Here is a 21140-nt window from a genome sequence, read left to right on the forward strand (position 1 = left end):
GAGTCAGAGCTCACAGTGTAGCTTAAAAATGATTCATTAAAACTCTGACAACACTCACAATCACTAGACCTTAAGTGAAATGAATCAAAGATTGTAGAACCTGTTCCCGTCAACAGAATTCTGGTTCTGTACTTTAGGGGAGGTAGTCACTCCAAAGACTTGACTCCAGAATTGTTGTATTGTGGGACTTGGGGGTTTTTCATGGGAAAACCACTAAATTGCTGTTTGTAATCCACCATTGATCCTTCTTTCCCTACTTGTGACTTAAGTATATAACCTGTGCTTTTACTTCAGCTAAGAGAACATTGCTCACTCTGCAACTGATTAATTAAACTACTTGGTTAGTGGTACTCCTGTATGTAGGCCTGCTTTGTGCTGCTCTGAGCATTCTCAGGTTAGAGACTAGCCCAGTAAAAATCCTGTTAACAGTACCGTAGTGATAGTGGATGATTAGGATCACTTTGCTTTCACTGCACTTCATATAAAAAATGAATGATCTTATATTTTACAACCTTCGTTTCCAAATATATCTCTCCATTTCCCTATCCAGAGAAGCTTCCTTACAACAAAGAATAAAAATGAAAAAGGGGATGGAGGTGGGAAGCAGTTTGGTGAAATTAATCAATATTCACCTAGTTGGAAAGTATATGTGTTGTTTCCCACCCATGGACCATCACATCTCTAAAGATGGAAGAGATATGCATTTTCTTTTTTTTTCTCCAAGACCAAACTTTCATTATAGTGTTTCAACTTCATTCTTGGCAAACACTATGTTTTTCATTCCTTTAAATTTTAAAGCTGCCCACCTTTTCTCCTTACTATGCCACTAGTGAGTAGGGTAATTATTTGACTTTTGCTCCATCCTCAGAGCGAACTCTACCAACTTTAAAAGAGGATTGAGGAGGGAGGGCTAAAGTTCTTACGTTATGAATACAATTATCCCATGAACCTCACTTTTTCTATGACTTCACCAAACCAAGTGAGATGAATTTACTTTCCTTCCTTACAGGCTAACTTTTGTGACTTTTCAGCAAAGTTGCTGAAACATTTATAAGTATAATAATTCATTTACATTGAATTATTCATGGAAATGGGGGAGCCACAGAGTTTAATTTGGTCTGCCCTTGTACCCTATAGAAATGGTTCCTCTCTATAGAGAAGGAAAAATGGTCTCAATTAGTACTGTGCAAATGGAGCTCTGTGACAAGTGTAAGAAGGAAGTGAGAAAAAAAATCCTAGGTTACTTTGGCCTTCTAACCCCACCCAGACCCTCCTCTTCTTCACAGTCCTAGACAGGCACATATTACCTTGACCAGTGTGGCTGATGCTAAATGCCAAACTTTCACCAGGCCTTGCTCACAGCCGCTCACAATGTGAGTACTGCTAATCTTGGCAGTCATGACAGGATCCTTATGTTTGAAAGTCTTTAAGCATCTCCCAGTGTTCATGTCCCACACTGAATGAAGAAAAAAGGAAAAAGGGGCCATTGAGTCAAATCAAACACCAACTGGTACTAGTCTGTTGGGGGCATCCTCTGAAGTTCCCAGATAAGATGCTGCATAACCACAAATAGATTTGGTCCCAGGAAATTTCCATAGAATCCTAGGATTTGAAATTGGAAGAAATCCTGTGGACTCTCTAATCCAAATCCTTGCAAATGAGAAAATGTCCCTCTACATTTCACTTCATTCCAAATCTAGTGTAAGTTACCATTCAGAATTATGGTATACACAATAGCATGTTGAAATGACTCACTCTTTCAGCAGCTGAAAGAGCAGTGGGTTAGAAATAAAGGATCTGAGTTTGAATACTGGCTCTGCTACATATTACCTGTCTGACTTCAAGCAAGTCACTTAACTTCTTTGGGCCCATTTCTAAACCTATAAAATTAAGGACTTGGATTAAATGATTAGGACCCTTCCAGTTCTAATTATGATGCTATTAACAGGCTTCTTTTATTTGGTCACCTCAGTTTTGTAACTCTCTTCCTACACTATTACTATGTGTATATTTTTATAGTATGTGTATGTTATGCATATTTTACTATTTCTAAATATATACACAAATATATAACATATGATGTACACATACAGTACATATCACTGATTATTGTTTTGTAGTATAAATTACACAATAATCAGGGATATATACTATATGTGTGTATATAACACATCATGTATCTTATATGTTTGTATGTACATATTTATAAACAGTAATATATATGTAATACACATATAAACAATAATACACATATAGTATAACTATATAATGTATATTAGGAAAGCTCAGTGGGGCAGTAGATAGAGTGTCAGGCCTGGAGTCAGGAAGACTCATTTCCAAGTTCAAATCTTACCTCAGACACTTACTAGCTGTGTGACCCTGGATAAATCACTTAACCCTGTTTGCTTCAGTTTCTTCATCAGTAAAATGAGCTGGAGGAGGAAATGGCAAACCCCTCCAGTATCTTTTATGATAGCTAGGTGGCACAGTGGATAGAGTGCTAGGCTTGGAGTCAGGAAGAACTGAATTCAAATTCCGCTTCAGACATTTACTAGTTGTAATTGGAATATAGTATAAATAGAATCTATCTATAGATGGAGATTTATAGATATAAACAGTGGGCATGAATAGAGGCAGAAATTCAGGTCTTCCTTGTGATATTTACTGTCTCTTTAAGTTGCCAAACTGGATTAATAGGGTGAGTTTTCTCACAGCAAATTCCTTATACCAATAAAGATAGATAATTTTAAAAAAATTATCACACACACAACTATGCTCTTTTGAGAACACAGAAGTAGAGATAACATCTTCCTCTAAATGAGCTTTTACTCTTATTTGGGAGATAAAATTCACATATAAAAATATAAACAAAAATAGGAGTTAGTATATGCTTGTTGTGAATGAGTGGAGCATATAGTAGTAAGTACTCTAGCAATGTAGACAACAAAGTGATCTCAGTGGGATGAGCAAGTCCTTGGAAGTTTTCATGGGGGAGATAGGCCTGGCAATAGAAGCTGAATTGGGCCTTAAAGGACTGATAAGACATGGATAAATGCAGAAAAGAGTAGGAGGGCATTCCAGGTTACAAAAAATAACAGGCAATGGTTTCTTCTTCCCTCCTTGGCCATAGTGTCAAGCTCAAGTAGAAATGGAACCCTAAAGAATTTTTAAAAAATAAATAACATTATCCATGGTCTATATGGCAATCAAAAAATCCCTGCATGCTATAAAGTGGAAATAATACAGGAAAATCATAGAAAATTTCTGAATACAAAAACCAAAGCATCATTGAGAGAATCCACAGATGACCTCTGGAAAGAGACTCCATATTTCAAATTCCAAGATGTGGAGGAGGTAAAATGTATCATTTCAATGATAACACATTGTATGTAAAGAGGATTTTGTTAGTCTTTGAGAGTTTAATCCATGGCCATGGCAATGTCTAGTTTCTAGGTGTTAGATAATAACTCCCAGAATAGCCCCAAGGATCTTAGATAGCAATTCCTAGAATCATAGTGCTAGGCAGTCCTACTGAAACTGCCATGAGATAAGGGGTGAAATAATGTAATGTTTACTATGCTTGTGCAGAATGATGATATTGCTAAAGTTAACCTGTGAGACTGCTGTTGGCAAGATGCCTTCTTTTGTCTGTTGCTCTAGAAAGCAAGTGGGCACTGGTCAGTGAGGGGGGAAATCATGGGCAATGCATTAAGGAATGCATGTACCTACCTCAACCAGCCCCTATTGAGGCTTGAGAGGTTTTAGGGGAAGCTGTACCTGTCTCAATTGACCCCATCAAGACGTAGGGGTAGTTGTCCCCCTTCTCACCAGTCCCTGCAAGAAGGGTGATTAGGGCATACTGTAGGAGCTGGTTCTGCCATTATCAGCAACTGTTCTGAGAAGACTAGACTAAAATGAAGTAAGATTATTAACTCCTCTGAAGGTGTCTGCCTGTCTGACCAGATCAAGAGTGAATGTGTTAGAGTCTGGAGTCCCAAAAAATCCAGTGTTTCCCATGTGTTATTGTGAAACACACATTTTGCAAGAAATCAGGGGGGAAAAGACTTTAAAAAATGAAGGAAAGGTAATTTAAATAACTCAGGATTAATTTGCCATTACAAGAGGTTGAAGAGAAAAATGGAATAGTATATTACAAAAAGCAGTGGACCTCAGTCTTCAACACAAAATTGTATACTCTGCAATTGTGAGGAAGTCTAACCAAAAAAAGAGGAAAGTGAGGCATTCCTTCAGAAGAAAAAATGGTAGAGGCAAGCAGATTATTTGATTTATAGTTCCCAAGGATATACATACAAGGTAAATAAGTACAATTATCTTGAAGAGAATAAACAATAAAATCAGTTATCCTATGTTTATAGATCATTGTTTTATGGAATAAAAATGATTGATCTATGGAGTAAAAGGAAAAAAGAAACCATCAAAGGATAAAAAGGACCCTAAGAAGACAAAAATCTTAGGGGAACTCTAAGACTCAAGTCAGATAGAGGTGGAAGAGTTGAACTGAGGCACCATTGACAAGATTTTGTCTCAGTGAGGAAATTTTCCCATGGAAGAGAATATTGGAGTAGAGGACATATATGATGCGTACTTATCATTCCTGGCTCACTAGTAAAGGGATGGCCATTCCTATAAACTATCATAAAGGGAAACTTGGAGCTATAGATGGTGGGAGAAGGATTAAAACTAAGACATTAGAGGGTATGTATCATCCCTGAGAGAAAGGGTAGGGTACTGATGAAAAATATTCCCACTGGGGAGCCAAGGCTTTCATTGAACCTACTATGGAACATAAGGACTTTATGGTAAGTTTAATCTGGGGAGAGTTTGCCCATTGGGAGGTTACCTTCTCTGAAAGAGTTTTGTCCCTCCACAGACATCACTGTGTGAATATGGGTTTTGTAATGACTATACCAACCTATTGGGTTTGTTAGAACTTCTTTACAGGGGAGCAGTTCAATGTTGTAATACAATGACCAGCCAATTAGAAAGATTTCTGAGTCTCAGAGCTACATACCAGTGATCCTTTGCAGGTGAACTCTAGCTGAAATTGGAGATGTCTGCAGCTATTAGAAACCACAGAACTAACTTTGACTGACTCAAAACACCTTGAGTAGCAGTTGCACTCTGGACTTTCCAAACATCCTGCTCCCTGGCTTTTCATGTCTGCATACCTCTTCCCCTTAACCCCCACTCCCTGCCCTAAAATCTAAATACCTCACTCTTTTTCCATTTCCTTTTGAGCATGTGAGAACTCTTTCTGCTCTGCTGGCAAGCTCTTCTCTGACAATAAAGACTTTTTATAACCTGTGATCAGATTCTGGTCCATTTCAGATCCCTTTTGGACCTGAGGTTTCTTCCATTAACAACTGCATCCTAAGATGAGTGATGTCTAAATTCCTAGAAACTGTCGATACCCAGAATAGAGGGGTTGGGGAAGGAACCACAGAGTTGTGATTGGAATGACTGATCTTGGTGACAGATATTGATCATAATGAAGACAGAGGAAGGGCCTAGGCCACATGATCTGGGCTACAGGTTAATTCATAACATCAATGCTACTTCCATCCAGCATCATTTCTTTTGTAAACTGGTATTTCTAAGAGTTAGAAAGAACTTTCAGCAAAGATAGTGATGTGAAAGATTCCAGCCCAGCCCACTTCTTCTGAAAACACCCTAACAAATATGAAAAAGAAAGCTAGATGAAACAGTAGTGTAATAAAACCAAAATGGAACACCAGGAATTTCCTACAGTCATGAAGTCACTAAGTATTTATTAAGACCCTACCATTGGGTAGCTAGGTGTCACAGTGAATAGAGTGCCAAGCCTGGAATCAGAAAGACTTACCTTTGTGAGTTCAAATTTAGTTACAGACACTTACTAGCTGGGGGCAAGTCCCTTAACCCTGTTTGCCCCACTTTCCTCATCTGTAAAATGAGCTGGAGAAGGAAATGGCAAATCAGCCCTGTATCTTTGCCAAGAAAACCCTAAATGGGGTCATGAAGAATCAAACACAACTGAAATGACCAAGCAACAGCAAAGCACTGTGCAATTCCCCAACAAGGGATGCTAAAAGGGTAAAAGATAGTCTCTGCTCTGAAGGATTTCACAGTCTAATGGGGAGATAACAAGCAAACAAATAAGTACAAATGAGCTGTATAAAGGATAAATAGGAAATAATTAACAAAGGAAAGGTATTAAGAAGGAGCTAAGAAGGATTGTGAAAAGCTTTCTAAAGAAGGTGAAGTTTTAGCTGAGAATTGAAAGAAGCTAGAGCAGCCAGGAGGTATAAATGAGGAGGAAGAACATTCCATGTGTGAGGGAACAGCCAGTAAAAATGAGAGTCCAGAGATGGAGTGTCTTATGTCTTATTTGTGGAACAGCCAGGAGGACAGTGTAATTGGCTCAAAGATTAATTGGAGAGGGAGGATTTGGAGGGATGGTAAAGAGTAAAAAGACTTGAAAGGTATGGGGGGTAAGTTGTGAAAGGCTTTGAGCACCAGAGTATTTTGTATTTGATCTGAAAGTGACTAGGAGCCATTGGAATTTGTTGACTTCATAGGGTAATATGGTTGGACTGGCCCATTAGGAAAATTACATTTGGTGGAGTAGAAATAAAGATTTGTGGCAGAAAGACCAACCAGCAGGCCTTTGTAATAGTCCAAATGTGAAGTAATGAAGGCCTTAATAAAGGTGGTGACAGTATCAGAGAAGAGAAGGAATATTTGAAAGATGTTGCAAAGGTGAAATCAATAGGCTTTGGCAATAAATTTTTATGGGGGAGTGGGAATGGCATGAGTGATAATGAAGAGTCAAAGATGATACTTAAGTATAAACCTGGGTTACTGGGAAGATGGTGGTGCCCCAAACAGTAATAGGGTCAGTCATTGGGAAGGAGAAAAGATATTTAGTAGGAAAGATAATGAGTTCAATTTTGGACATATTGAGTTCAAGATGTCTACTGGACTTCCAGTCTGAGATGCCTGAAAGATAGTTGGAGATGCAAGACTGAAGATCAACAGAGAGATTAAGGCTGAGTAAGAATCATCAGCATAGAGATGGTAATCAAGTCCATGGGACCTGATGAGATCACTAAGTGTAGTATAAAGAGAGACGAGAAAAGGAACCAGGACAGAGCCCCATATAGGACATCTCTGGGTAGTGGGTGTGACCTAGATAAAGATCCAGCAAATTTTTATTGAAAAAGATAAAGATCCAGGGAAACTGGGAGCAGTCAAATACAGTAGAATCTCAGTTTAGGAGTAACCTGGTTTATGTTTGCTTCCCTGGACGAGTAAAAATTTTTCGCAAAATTTGTCTTGTAGGACAAATAGAAATTTGCAATATGAACATTATGTTTGGACTTGAACAGCTTGCAAAGGGATGATGCTCAACTCGGATAATGTTTTGTTTTGTTTTGTTTTGTTTTTTTAACCTATATAAGATTGCATGCCATGTTGAGGAGGGAGGGGGGAAAATTTAAAACTTATGGAAGTGATTATTGAAAGCTGAAAACTAATTTAAAAAAAAACATCAAAAACAAGTGTCAGATAAATACCTAGTCAGAAGCAAATGTAAAGAAAAAAACATCAGTGAATCAAAACATGAAAGTGATTTTAAAAAATGAAAAGTGAAGGCAGTAGTGTTAGTCTTACTTTTAGTGAAATTAGCATAAGAGAGAATACTCCCCACGTTGAAATCCCTGATATTCTCATAGAAAGAGATTCTCCTTCTAAGCAATAACCTTTCCTCCTCCTCCTCCTTCTCATCTCTCTCACGCCAGTCATAACTCTTCTCAAAGGTAAAGTTCAGGTTAATTTAGTTTAGGTTTATAGTGTGTACTAATCATTGCTATTGTATTTCAAGGTGCATTAGGGTCAAAAAACTTACTTAAAAATTATAAATATTTTATATGGATATTTTTGGGGATGTAAAGTCATTCAACTTTATATTATTTCCTATGGGAAGATTCATTTGCAATATGAAGAAATCGCATGATGAACAAAATCTTGGAACAAATTAAGTTTGTAAACTGAGGCTCTACTGCAGTAGTGGAGAAAGCAGGAGAGAGTATCAAGCAGAAGAGGGTAATTGACAGTGTTAAAGGCAACAAAGAGATCAAGAAGAATGAGAATTTAAAAATGACATTAGATTTGGCAAGTAAGCCTTCATTGGTAACTTTGGAGAAAGCAGTTTTGGCCAAAACATGATGTCAGAAGTCAGATTGTAAGGAGTTGAGTAGAGAGTGAGAGGAGAGGAAGTAGAGGCATATATTGTAGATAACTTTCTCCAGGAATTAATCCACAAAGGGAATTAGAGATATAGGACAATAATTAGTGCCGATGGTAAGACTACATAAAGGGGCAGAAACCTTCTGGTACACTGGTCAGAGGTGCAATAGGGGAGCCAGAAGCCAGGAAGAACTCTGGTAGACTTGACCTGAAAATGGTAGGGTCTCAGCCCTAGCTTGTTAGAGGTGTAGAATGGAATAAAGTTGGCTACTGGTGCATAATTATGTAAGAAGACAGAGGCAGGGGAGAGTTGCTAAAGCATCCCATATCTAGGGAATCTTCAAGAAGTCTGAAGCCTGTGTGATATCTGACATATAGTTGGGGTCCACAACAAGGGACAAAGCCAACTACCACTGGGTACTACCCTAAGAGACAAAGACTGGAGCAGTGTTGCAGAATTCTCAGGGAGGATTAAAATTATTTTGACTTCTGCAATACTGGCAGTGTTACACCAGGAATAAGAGCCAACTCCTGGTAAGTGTGTCCAAGGATCCAAAGAAGGGACAAAAGGAAGTAGTACGCTTCAGTGTCCTTCAGGAGGACTAAAGCCAGCACAATATTATCCATTTGGGGCCTGAGAAGATCACATCAGACAACAAAGCTAGTCCTCAAAGGAAAGGAAATGAAGATGGGACTGAGGTGCATGGAGATGCACAAGAGAAAAGATATGGAGATGGGGCTGAGGTCAGCACCTTGAGTGACCCAGCAGGAGACAGAAGCAAAATCTAGTGGTAGAAGAAAAAGTTCTGAACTAGGCCCTATCCATAACTGTGTCAGTGTGCAGTAGAGACAGGACTAAGACCTAGTCATTCCATTCAAAAATACAGGAAGGGGTAGAGCCTGGCCTGGAACAAAGTTCAATTTAGGAGCTGAGTGAAGAGGAGAAAATGCCTAATGCAATAAAGAAACACTCTGGCCCAAGAATTTAACCCAAAAGACAGTAACTCTCTAATCAGTACAAGTACAATCTAAGGGGAAAAGTAGCTTGACTACCAGGGACTCTAAAAGTGGGTAGAAGATTTGAAGCAAGAGATAAAAACTGAAATTGAATCTCTTAAAGAAAAAAGTAGATGAATAAATAGCTCGTAACGTAAGATAGAAAACATGACTCAAGTAGTATATACCCTGAACAACATACATCAATATTTGTTGTCTGTTGCAGCTGGCCAAAGTTTTTCCTTGACATTTTGAACAGGTGGAAGCCCCAATGCGTTTTCAAATTTGATTTCCCATTGCTGTACCTCCTTTGCTTAGCATAAGACCTGGCAAATAGTAAGTGCTTTTAATAAATAATTGTTTACTGATTGTACAAAGTAGCCATTATTGTTAAAGGCTTCTTCCATCTCACATTGGGGGAAGGGGAAATTTCACAAATCAATATCCAGTAACTTTTTCCTATCTGATTTTTTCTAGTAATTTGTTATGCTCATAGTAATGAGCATATTCACATTCAATTCACATAGTAAATCCATAGTAAATTATCCTGACCCCTTCTTGTGGAACTTTCCTACTCATTCCTAACTAGCTTCTATTTTCATTTTGTTTCTTGGTTCTAATAGATTGGAAAGTCTAGGATTTCCACCAGATTACATGCCAGTAGCATACATGAATCTCACTTCCAAGAACCAAACTTCTTTGCCGCAGTTGCCTGTGGATGATAGCTGAAGAAAGCAGATGACTGATGAAGGACTGCATGACATAATACAAGCCAAGTAGCAATGTGAAGGTGACAAAGGACTCAAGTGCCAGTCTTCTAACAGTGCATTACTATTTTTTAAATTCAATTTTATTTTCAGCTCTGAATTCTCTCCCTCTCACTTCTCCCTTACCCCTATTGAGAAAGCAAGAAAAACAAAACCTATTACATATACAGTCATACAAGACAAATTCCCACATTAGTCATGCCAAAAATAAAGATCTTCAGTCTGCAATCTTAGTCTTTCACCTCTCTATCTGGAGGTGGATAGTATGTTTCATCATGAGTTTTCTTGAGTTGTGGCTGATGTTGATCATAGTTCTTGTCTTTGAAAATGTCTTGTCTTTATAATATCAGCATTATTTAAACTGTTATCCTTGTTCTACTTTCCTCACATTGTTCATACCAGTCTTCCCAAGTTTCTCTGAAACCCTACCCTTCATCATTTCTTACAACACATGGGATTCCATCACATTCCGTCTTGTTCAACTACTCCTTAATTGATGGTCACTCCTCAGTTTTCAATTCTTTGGTGCCACAAAAAGAGCTATTATAAGTATTTTTGTGCATATAGCTTTTCCTCTTTCCTCAGTCTCACTGAGGGTGGTATTATTTGATCAAAGGGTATGCATATTTTAATAGCTTTGGGGGCATAATTCCAAATTGCTTTCCAGAATGGCTTCACAGCTCCACCAACATGAATTTTAATGTATCATTTCCCACAGATATTCCAATATTATTCACTTTCCTTTTTTTGTCTTCTTGCCAATATGAGAGGACTGAGGTGGTACCTCAGAGGTATTTTAATTTGTGTTTATCTAATGATTAACAATTTAGAGCATCTTTTCATATGGCTATTGAAAGCTTTAATTTCTTCCTCTGAAAACTGTCTATACATATCTTTTGACCATTTATCAACTGGGAAATTACTCTTATTCTCATACATTTTAATTAATTCTCAATATATCTTAGAAATGAGACTTTTATCAGAGAAACTTGCTGCAAAGATTTTACGCTCCCCAATTTCACTGCTTCTCTTCTAATTTTAGCTGTATTGGTTTTTTAATGCAAAATATTTTTAATTTTATATAATCAAAATTGTCCATTTTACCTACTGTGAACCTATCTCTTGTTTAGTCATGAACTTTTCCCCTATAGGTATTTCTTCTACACTCCTCGAATTTACTTATGATATTACCCTTTATGTCTAACTCATGTGCCCATTTAGAGCTTATTTTTATATATAGTGAAATTTTAGTTTATAACTAAGATTTATAACTAAGTTTATAACTAGTTTCTACCAGACTACTCTTCTGTTTTCCCAACAGCTTATGTCAAAAAGTGTGCTCTTGCCCCAATATCTTGGATCTTTGTGTTTATCAAGTACTAGGCTACAATGCTCATTAGTTTATTTATATTGTATACCTGATCTGTTTCACTAATCAACGTCTCTATGTCTTACCCAGTACCAAACTGTCTTGATGATTACGGCTTTGTGGCATAGTTTGAAGTCTAGTACTGCTAGGCTTCCTTCCATCCTATTTGTTTTCATTAGTTCTCTTGATAGTTTTGACCTATTGTTCTTTCATTTGATTTTTTTTTCTAGCTCTAGTAAATCTTTAGTAATTTTCCTGGCTGTAGTAAGTCTTTGGTAGTTTGATTGGTCTGACACTGAATAAATAAATTGATTTAGGTAATATTATCATTTTTATTATATTGACTTGGCCACCTATGAACAATTAATACTTCTCCAATTATTTAAATCTGCCTTTATGTAAAGAGTGTCATATTGTTGTTATGCACATCTTAGGTATTCTCACAAGTATTTTATATTTCTTATTGCTTATTTAAATGGAATTTCTTTTTCTATCTTTTCCTGCTAGATTTTATTAGTAATATATAAAAATGCTGATGATCTGTGTAGGTTTATTTTATATTTTGTAACTTTGCTATTGTTTCAATTGTTTTTTGAAACAGATCAGGTATATAATACAAATAAACTAATGAGCATTGTAGCCTAGTGCTTGATAAACACCAAGATCCAAGATATTGGGACAAGAGCACACTTTTTGACATAAGCTGTTGGGAAAGTTATTGTTTCAATTGATTATTTTAGATGACTCTAGAGTTCTTTAAGTAAACCATCATATCATCTACAAAAATAATAATTTTGTTTCCTCTTTGCCTATGCTTATTCTTTCAATTTCTTTTTCTTGTCTTACTGTTATAGTTAGGATTTCTAGCACTATATTAAACAGTAATGGTGATAATGGACATCTTACCCTGATCTTACTGGAAAATGCTTCTAGCTTGTCCATATCACTGATAATGTTGACTTGTTTTTACTTATTATTTTAAGAAAAGCTCTGTTTATTCCTATGCTTTCTGGTATTTTTTTTAACAGAATGGAATGTATTATATTTTTCTAAAGCTTTTTCTGCATCTATCAAAAATATTATTTTTGTTTTTATAATTAATATTAATATGGTCAATTATCTTTATAGTTTTCCTAATATTGAATTAGCTTGGCATTCTTGATATAAATCCAGCATGATCATACTGTATATTCTTTGTGATTTGCCTCCTTAATATTTTATTTAAAAGTTTTCATCCATTTTCACTAGAGACATTGGTCTGTAGCAGGAGTGGAGAACCTGCTGCCTTGAGACCACATATGGCCCTAAAAGTTCTCAAGTGTGGCCCTTTGACTGAATCCAAACTTCACAGAACAAATTCTCTTATTCCCCACCCTTGATATATAGTTTTATATCTCTATTTTGACCCTCTCTGATTCAGGTGTTAAATAAATACCTTATTTGTATCATAGGAAGAATTTGGTCGGACCCTTTCTTTACCTATCTTTTCAAACAATTTATAGGATTCTAGAATTAATTGTTCTTTAAATGTTTGGTAGAATTTGCTTATAAATCCATCTGGTCCTTGCGGGGGGGGGGCTTGTGGTGGGGAGTCAGTTCAATTTCTTTTTCTAAGATAGGGCTATCTATGTACTTTATTTCCAGTTTTATTAATCTGAGCAATTTATTTTTGGTAAATATTCAACCATTTCATTTCGATTGTCAGTTTTGTTGGTATATAGTTGGACAAAATAACTCCTAGTAGTTTCTTTTTTTTTTCTTATTGTTTGTGAATCTACCTTTTACATTTTTTGATACTGGTAATTTGATTTTCTTCTTTTTTTTAATAAATCAAGTTAGTTATTAATTCATTTATTTCATTATTTATAAGTTTTAAATAACAGTTTCTTGAGAATGAGGAAAGGAGAAATGAAAGGTGGAAAGGTGGTTTTTATTCAATGGTAGCAGCTCACAACCATGGCAGCAGATGGTTTCTGTTGTATCTGCATTTTCCCTCTTCAAGACTATGAGAGATGACCTCTAAATGGACAAGTGGAGAGGTGTGTGACTTTTTTTTTTTGTAATTGTGAATGCTTACTCCAGAAACAAGAATACTACGAGAAAAAAAACAACAGTAGCTATGTAGAAAGGGCAGACCCTACCCCATTACCCTAACCCTAAATGCCTCTAATTCTAATCCTCCAATTCAACCATTACTTTCACTTTGTGTTTTGAAAAATTCTGTTAAAAATATGTTTAATAATGTTTCTTATAAACACCGTCTTTATGTTGATTGTTTTCCTTTTTTTTTTTTTTTTTGCAGCATGGTGGCAATGGGGTCATGCAAGAGATCATGACTTTTCCTAGTGGAGGGCTCAGAGCTCAATCCTTAGCCTATTATTATTAAATTTTGCTCTCTAATTGGTGACAAGAATGAGCCATCTAATAATGACTTCCAACTGCAGAATTACTATGAGCCCAGACTATATTTATAAATCTGTACCACAGATATAAGACTATGGCAACTGGATGTTACAAAAGAATCCACAGGTAGATGTCTGGAAAAAATCCTGGGGGAAGAGTGGGAGGAGTGGTGGGGCACAAATGTCACAGCCCAAATTCATAACTCCTAGGTTAATGAAAATATTGCAAGATCCTGAGAGAAACTTTAAATACAAGGAACCCAAGACTATATTGTAGTTATAGAATACAGGAAAGGAAATCTTCAAATAAAAAATATTAAAAGGCAAAAACAAAAAAGGCTTACAATCAAGAATAAATCCAGCAAAACAGTATTATTATTTGCAATAGGGAAACATTAGATACTTTCCCAATAAACACAGGAGTATAGCAAAGGTCCCCTTTCCTCATAATTTAACATAGTTCTAAATGTTATAGCAATCACTAGAGAAAAAAATTAAAGGCATAGATATAGGCTAAAGTGAAAAAAAAAAACAACTTCCTACTTACTAATAACATTTATTTAGGAAATTTCAGAGTACCTAGAAAAAAACTAATTGATTCTATTAATAATGTCAGTAAGGTAGAAAGAAAAAGAAAGTAACACCATAAAATTCATCAGCATTTCTAAGTAGCAAGAACAAATCTAAGATGACATAATAGAAAGGAAAGATCCATTCAAAATGATTATAGAATGCCTAAAGTACCTGGTAGTCAGTCTTTCAGGACATACTTAAGACATATGTGTATTTCACACCTGCCAATCCTAATTAATATAACTTATTTTTTTATTTTTTAATATATAATTTATTTTTCAGTTCTCAACTTTCACTTCCACAAGAATTTGAATTCAAAATTTTCTCCTTATCTCTCCCCAACCCTCACCCCAGGACAGATTGCACTACATCCATCCCTTCCTCCAGTCTGTCCTCCCTTCTACTACCCACCCTTCATTCTTCCCCCTCCACTCTATTTTCCTCTAGGGTAAAATAGATTTCTATACCCCATTGCTTGTACATCTCATTTCCAAGTTGCATGCCAAAACAATTTTTTAAAATTCATTATTAAAGCTTCAAGTTCCATATTTTCTCCCTTCCTCTCTCCCCACCCACCCTCATTGAGAAAGTAAGCAATTCAATATAGGTCATACATGTGTAGTTATGCAAAACACTTCCATAATACTTAGGTTACAAAAGACTAACCTCATTTCCCTCTGTCCTATCCTGACCTTCATTTATTCCATTCTCTCCCTTGACCTGTCATCCCATAATAGTATTTGCTCCTGATTATCCCTGTCCTCAACTGGCTGTCCTTTCTATTATCTTCCCTCTCCTATCCCCTTCCCCCCTACCTTCCTGCAGGGTAAAATACATTTTGTATCCAATTGAGTGTGTGTTCCCTCCTTAAGCCAAATCCCATAAGAGCAAGGCTCACTTATTTCCTTTCATCTCCCCCCTCTTCTGCTCCATTGTAAAAATTCTTTCTTGCTTCTTTTATGTGAAATGACTTACTACATTCTACTTCTCCCTTTCTCTTACTCCTAGTACATTCCATTCAACAGTAAATTTTATTTTTTAGATATTCTCCCTTCATATCAGCTCACCCTGGGCCCTCTGTCTATGCATATACATACATATATATGTATATATATATACATATACACACACATACAACTATGTACATATGCATACTTACACATATATAATATACACATACATACCCTTACACAACTAAATATATGTGTGTGTGTGTGTGTTGTAGTTTCCCTCTAACTACCCTAATACTTAAAAAGGTCTCATGAGTTACAAATATCACCTTTCCATGTAGGAGTGAAAATAGTTCAACTTTAATGAGTTCCTTAAGGCTTCTCTTTCCTGTTTATCTTTACATGTTTCTCTTGATTCTTGTATTTAGAAGTCAAATTTTCGATTCAGCTCTGGTCTTTTCAACAAAAATGTTTGGAAGTCCTCTACTTCACTGAAATTCCACTTTTTCCCCTGAAGTATTATACTCCATGGGTGGGGGCATTCTTGGTTTTAATACTATCTTCTTTGACCTCTGGAATATTGTATTCCAAGCCCTTCAATCCCTTAGTGTAGAAGCTGCTAAATCCTTTGTTATCCTGATTGTATTTACACAATACTAAAATGTTTCTTTCTGGCTGCTTGTAATATTTTCTCCTTGACCTGGGAACTCTGGAATTTGTCTATAAGATGCCTAGGAGTTTTCCTTTTGGGGCCTCTTTCAGGAAGTGATTGGTGAATTATTTCCATTTCTATTTTACCCTCTGGTTCTAGAATATCAGGGCAATTTTCCTTGATAATTTCTTGGAAGATGAGGTCTAGACTCCTTTTTTGATCATGGTTTTCAGGTAGACCAATAATTTTTAAATAATCTCTCCTGGATCTATTTTCCAGGTCAGTTGTTTTTTCAATGAGATATTTCACATTGTCTTCTATTTTTTCATTCCTTTGGTTTTGTTTTTGCAATTTATTGATTTCTTATGAAGTCACTGGCTTCCATCTCCTCCATTCTAATTTTTAAAGAACTATTTTCTTCAGTGAGCTTTTGGACCTCCTTTTCCATTTGACCAATTCTACTTTTTAAGGCATGCTTCTCCTCATTGACTTTTTGGACCCCTTTTGCCATTTGAGTTAGTATATTTTTAAAGGTGTTATTTTCTTCAGCATTTCTGGGGTCTCCTTCAGTAAGCTGTTGACTCGTTTTTCATGATTTTCTTGCATCACTCTCATTTCTGTTCCCAATATTTCCTCCAACCTCTCTTACTTGATTTTCAAAATTCTTTTTCAGCTCTTCTGGGGCCTGAGACCATTGCATAATTTTTTGGAGCCTTTGGATTGAGGAGCCTTAACCTTGCTATCTTCTTCTGATTGTATGCATTGCTCTTCCTCATCTGAAAGCATGGAAGGAAATACCTTTTTACCAAAAAAGCAACCTTCTGTAGGTTATTTTTCCCCTTTGGGGTCATTTTTCTAGCCAATTACTTGACTTTTTTAGTTCTTTGTCAAGTGGAGGGTGTACTACCCTAGGCTTCAGAGGTTTGGGGCAGCTGTTCTCTGAGATATCTCTAGGTATCTGTAAGTTTTCAGTTCCTCCAAAGTGGCATAGTCAAGGGTGAAGTGTTTACTCCTCTCCTGGCCTGCACTCTGGTCTGTGAGCAACCAAAAGCACTCTTTTCTGCCTTGGAACTGCAAGTAAGATTCCCTCTCCACAGCCGCCACCAGGTCCGCCATGCCAGCACTCCTCCTCACTCCAGGACAGCCACTCAGGACAGAGACCCAGATCAGCCACTCAATTCCCCCAGGGTCAGTAAGTCAAGAGCTCCAGAAGTGGACACTGCTGCTGCAATGGCTGCCATTTCCCTGGGGTCAGGGCTGGGGTCTGACCAAGCTCCCTCTCACCCAGGTGGAATTTCTCACTGACCTTTGAATCTGTCTTTGGCGTTTATGGGTTGAAAAAATCTGGAAACTGCAACAGCTGCCTATGATTGAGCACCCTGAAGCCTGTTCCAGTCCTGTCTGCACCATGTGGCCCACACTGGGCTTAGCTCTGCTCTGAACCCAGTGTAATAGATCCTTCCTGTTGGTCTTTCAGGCTGTCTTGGGCTGAAAATCTCTTTCACTCTGTCATTTTGTGGCTTCTGCTGCTCTAGAATTTGTTTAGTCATTTTTTACAGACATTTTAAGGGTTTTGGGGGGAGAGCTAGAGCAGGTCTGTGCTTCTATTCCACCATCTTGGCTCTTCCTCATTAATATAACTTATAAAGATTATAATTTCTGGTGTTATCAGGTGAAATCACTTCTTTGATGGAAGTAAATTCAATCAATGAATCAAAGCTGTAAAGTAGGTATGAATTGAACAAAAACAGAAGATCCCACTGAGAAAATGTCTTCTGCATAAAAATGTCAAACCAGTTTAGAATCCATCACTCCAATAGCAGACTAATCTAGTAAAGCACTCCAGTCAAACTCTTGATAAAAAATCCCTTGGGAGGAGGGAGGGGATGAATTTCTGTCTCCTTCACCCAGCCACAAACTCTGTAAGGCCACTGACCTTAGGAGTCCAGCAGAGACTTCATGACTTCATGACACCTCCATGAAGGCAGAATAAGACATCCAGTAATCAGGATTCTTTAACCACACACATTTTCTAAGGTTCACAGAGATCTTTGTATGTGCAAAAGGAAAAACTTGACAATTTTTTTGTACCAACTATTCTTACTCTACCACCTCAGTAAATGCCCTTTTCTAAAAGCTAAGTAAGTCTACCTGGCTGGTAGTCAATGGAGAGAACACTGTATAAAGGGTCGTGAGCAATAGTACTAGAAACTAGAATCCCAAAGGGAGAAAGAGTCAATCATCCTTGGGAAACTCAATCTGCCTGTGAGAATGGGGGTTAGGAGACTGAAATCACAGGATTGATTATTCAACCCTTGAACATCCTTGACACAATAAACACTTAAACAATTGCAAAGGTGTTCAATGCCCATGGTTAATCCATGTCAAGGTAATATAAATGATGTTATAACCTAAAATAATTTACAGATTTAGTGACATATTAAATATTTAATACAAAACACTTCTGTGTATTCATAAAACTGAAAAATGTCAAGAACTAGACAGTACCATGGTTTACTTTCATGACAGCATTATTCTTTTTCTTGGAACAATTATATACCTACTTTATGTACCTACCTACTTTACAGAATTGGATAAAATAATAGGCACTTAAGTAGTAGAATGAATAGAGTTTCAAACTTGGAGTCAGGAAGGCTTGACTTGAAAGATCAAATCTTTCCTCAGGCATTTACCATCTATGTAACAGATAGTATGTTTTCATGTCTGAATGTCACAATCTCTTCAAGTCTCAATTTCCTCATCTATAGAATGAGGATAACTTCTCAGGGTTTCTGTGAGAGGATTAAATGGAAAAAAAACATATACACACATATACACACACATACATATTTATGTGTGTGTATACATATGTATATGTATACATACATATATATATGAAGTACTTTGCAAACCTGAAAGTACTATATAAATGTTGCTAATGAAATTCACTTGGAGGAACAAAAGGCCTAGAATCTCCAAGGAAAATATTTTTATTTTTTATTCCATTTAATAACATTTTATTTTCCCCCAATTACATGTAAAGATAATTTTTAACATTCACTTTATAAGATTTTGAGTTCCAAATTTTTTTCTCCCTTTATCCCCTTCCCTCCCTGCTCCCCAAGACAGCAAGCAATCTGATAGAGGTTATACATGTACAATCACATTAAACATGGGAAAAGATTTTTTAAAAGCAGGAATGAAGAGGGAATAATGCTTCCAGACTTCATATTATTTTGCAAAGTAGCCATCATTAAAACTATTTGGTACTGGCTATAAAAGAGAAAAGTACATCAGTGGAAAAACAATCAGAAATTGAACTCAATAATTAAATGTTCAGTAAAGAACCTAAATTGCATGGGGAGAAACTTCTCATTTTACAAGATCTCTGAGCAAACCAGAAAGCAGTTCGGCAGAAATTAAGTTCAGACCGTCTTATACCACAATCTTTTCAAAATGGATACATGAGCTGAATATTAGAAGTCACACCATAAAATAAAAATACTGTAACCTTGGACACTATTGTTCACTCTCTTCTCCTTGATACACCACTCCCTAGGTTTTTGGAATACCACTCTCTCCTGGTTCTTCAATCTTTCAGACCTTTCAGGTATGACCTTCAGATTCAGAACCCTTCTTGGTCTCCTTTGCTGGATCCTCATCCATGTCACGCCTCTTACCATTAGGTGTCCTGCACCTGTTCTGGGCCCTCTTCTGTTTTTCTCTATACTAATTCACTTGGTGATCTCAACAGTTCCCATAGGTTTAATTACTATCTCTATGCTGATGATTCTCATATCTAATTATCCTGCCCTAACCTCTCTCAAACTGGATAATGTATCAACATTTTATACTCAGTATGTTCAATATTGAACTTACTATGTTTCCCCTAAACATTCTCCCCTACTAAAGTTTCCTATTCCTATCAAAAGAAATACCATCCTCCTAGTCCTTTAGGTTTGTAACCTAGGTGTCATCCATGACTCCTCACTATCTTTCATTCCCCAAATCCAATCTGTTGCTAAGGTCTGTTGGTTTCAACTTTGTAACATCTCTTGAATATGCCTCCACTCATGTGGTACCGTCACCAACCTGGTATAGGCCTTCATTTCCTCATACTTGTGTTACTGTAATAGACTACTGATGAGTTTGACTTCCTTGAGCCTCTCCCCACTTCAGTCTATTTTCCATTGAGTTGCCAAAATGATCTGCCTAAAGTTCTGGTCTGACCATATCACATCTCTCCAAGATCAAATAGAAATTACTTTGTCCTTCCCACCTTCTCCACTTTTCTAGTCTTCTTCCACTTTATGCCACACTCTTTGATCCAGTGACACTGTTTTGCTTTGAACAAGACACTCTGTTTCTTAGCTCTGGGCATTTCCTCTGGTTGTCTCAAATACCTGGAACATTATCTCTCCTCATTTCTACCTACTGGCTTCCCTGGCTTTCTTCATGTCCCAACTAAAATGTCATTTTTCTTTTTTTTAAAAAAATTATTTTATCAATTTATTCATTTCCACAAGATTTTGAGTTCCAAATTTTCTCCCCATATCTCCCCTCCCCCACCCCAAGATGGCATGCATTCTGATTACCCCTTCCCCCAATCTGCCCTCCCCTCTATCATCCCACCACTTTCTTGTAGGGCAAGATAGTTTTCTATATCCCATTGCCTGTACATCTTATTTCCTAGTTGCATGTAACAACAATTTTTAACATTTGTTTTTAAAACTTTGAGTTCCAAATTCTCTCCCTTCTTCCCTCCCCACCCAACATCATTAAGAAGGCAAGCAATTCAAAATAAGTTATATATATGTAGTTATGCAAAACACTTCCATCATACTCAAGTTGTGAAAGACTAACCTTATTTCCCTTCATCCTATCCCGCCCCCACATTTATTCTATTAATTCCTTTGACCCTGTCCCATTTTGAAAGTGTTTACTTCCAACCACCCCTTCCCCCAATCTGACCTCCCTTCTATCACTCCCCCCCCCCCCATTATCCCCTTTGCCTGACTTTCCTGTAGGATAAGACACCCAATTGAGTGTATATATTATTCCTTGCTTAAGTCAAATCTGATGAGAGTAAGGTTCATTCATTCCCTCTCACCTCCCCCCTCCTCCCCTGAAAGTTTTCCTTGCCTCTTTTATGTGAGATAATTTTCCCCATTCTGTTTCTCCCTT

General features: G+C 36.9%; 1 protein-coding gene and 1 long non-coding RNA gene across 5 annotated transcripts in view; one reads left to right on the plus strand and one right to left on the minus strand.

Annotated features, from left to right (window-relative positions):
- The window catches only part of LOC140525500 (uncharacterized), a 45983-nt gene extending 35700 nt beyond the window's left edge, over positions 1-10283 (plus strand). Inside the window, exon 2 of the long non-coding RNA XR_011974047.1 lies at positions 9867-10283. This is a non-coding gene — a long non-coding RNA (uncharacterized lncRNA). The remainder of the gene's footprint in view (positions 1-9866) is intronic.
- Positions 1-21140, minus strand: part of FBXW10B (F-box and WD repeat domain containing 10B) — a 99167-nt gene that overhangs the window by 24626 nt on the left and 53401 nt on the right. For all 4 annotated transcript variants that reach the window (XM_072640924.1, XM_072640923.1, XM_072640922.1 and 1 more), the window contains exon 9: positions 1308-1456. In XM_072640924.1, the coding sequence (XP_072497025.1) occupies positions 1308-1456 (149 nt within the window). The remainder of the gene's footprint in view (positions 1-1307; positions 1457-21140) is intronic.

The sequence above is a fragment of the Notamacropus eugenii genome, chromosome 2, assembly GCF_028372415.1.
Source record: "Notamacropus eugenii isolate mMacEug1 chromosome 2, mMacEug1.pri_v2, whole genome shotgun sequence".
Lineage (NCBI taxonomy): Eukaryota > Metazoa > Chordata > Mammalia > Diprotodontia > Macropodidae > Notamacropus > Notamacropus eugenii.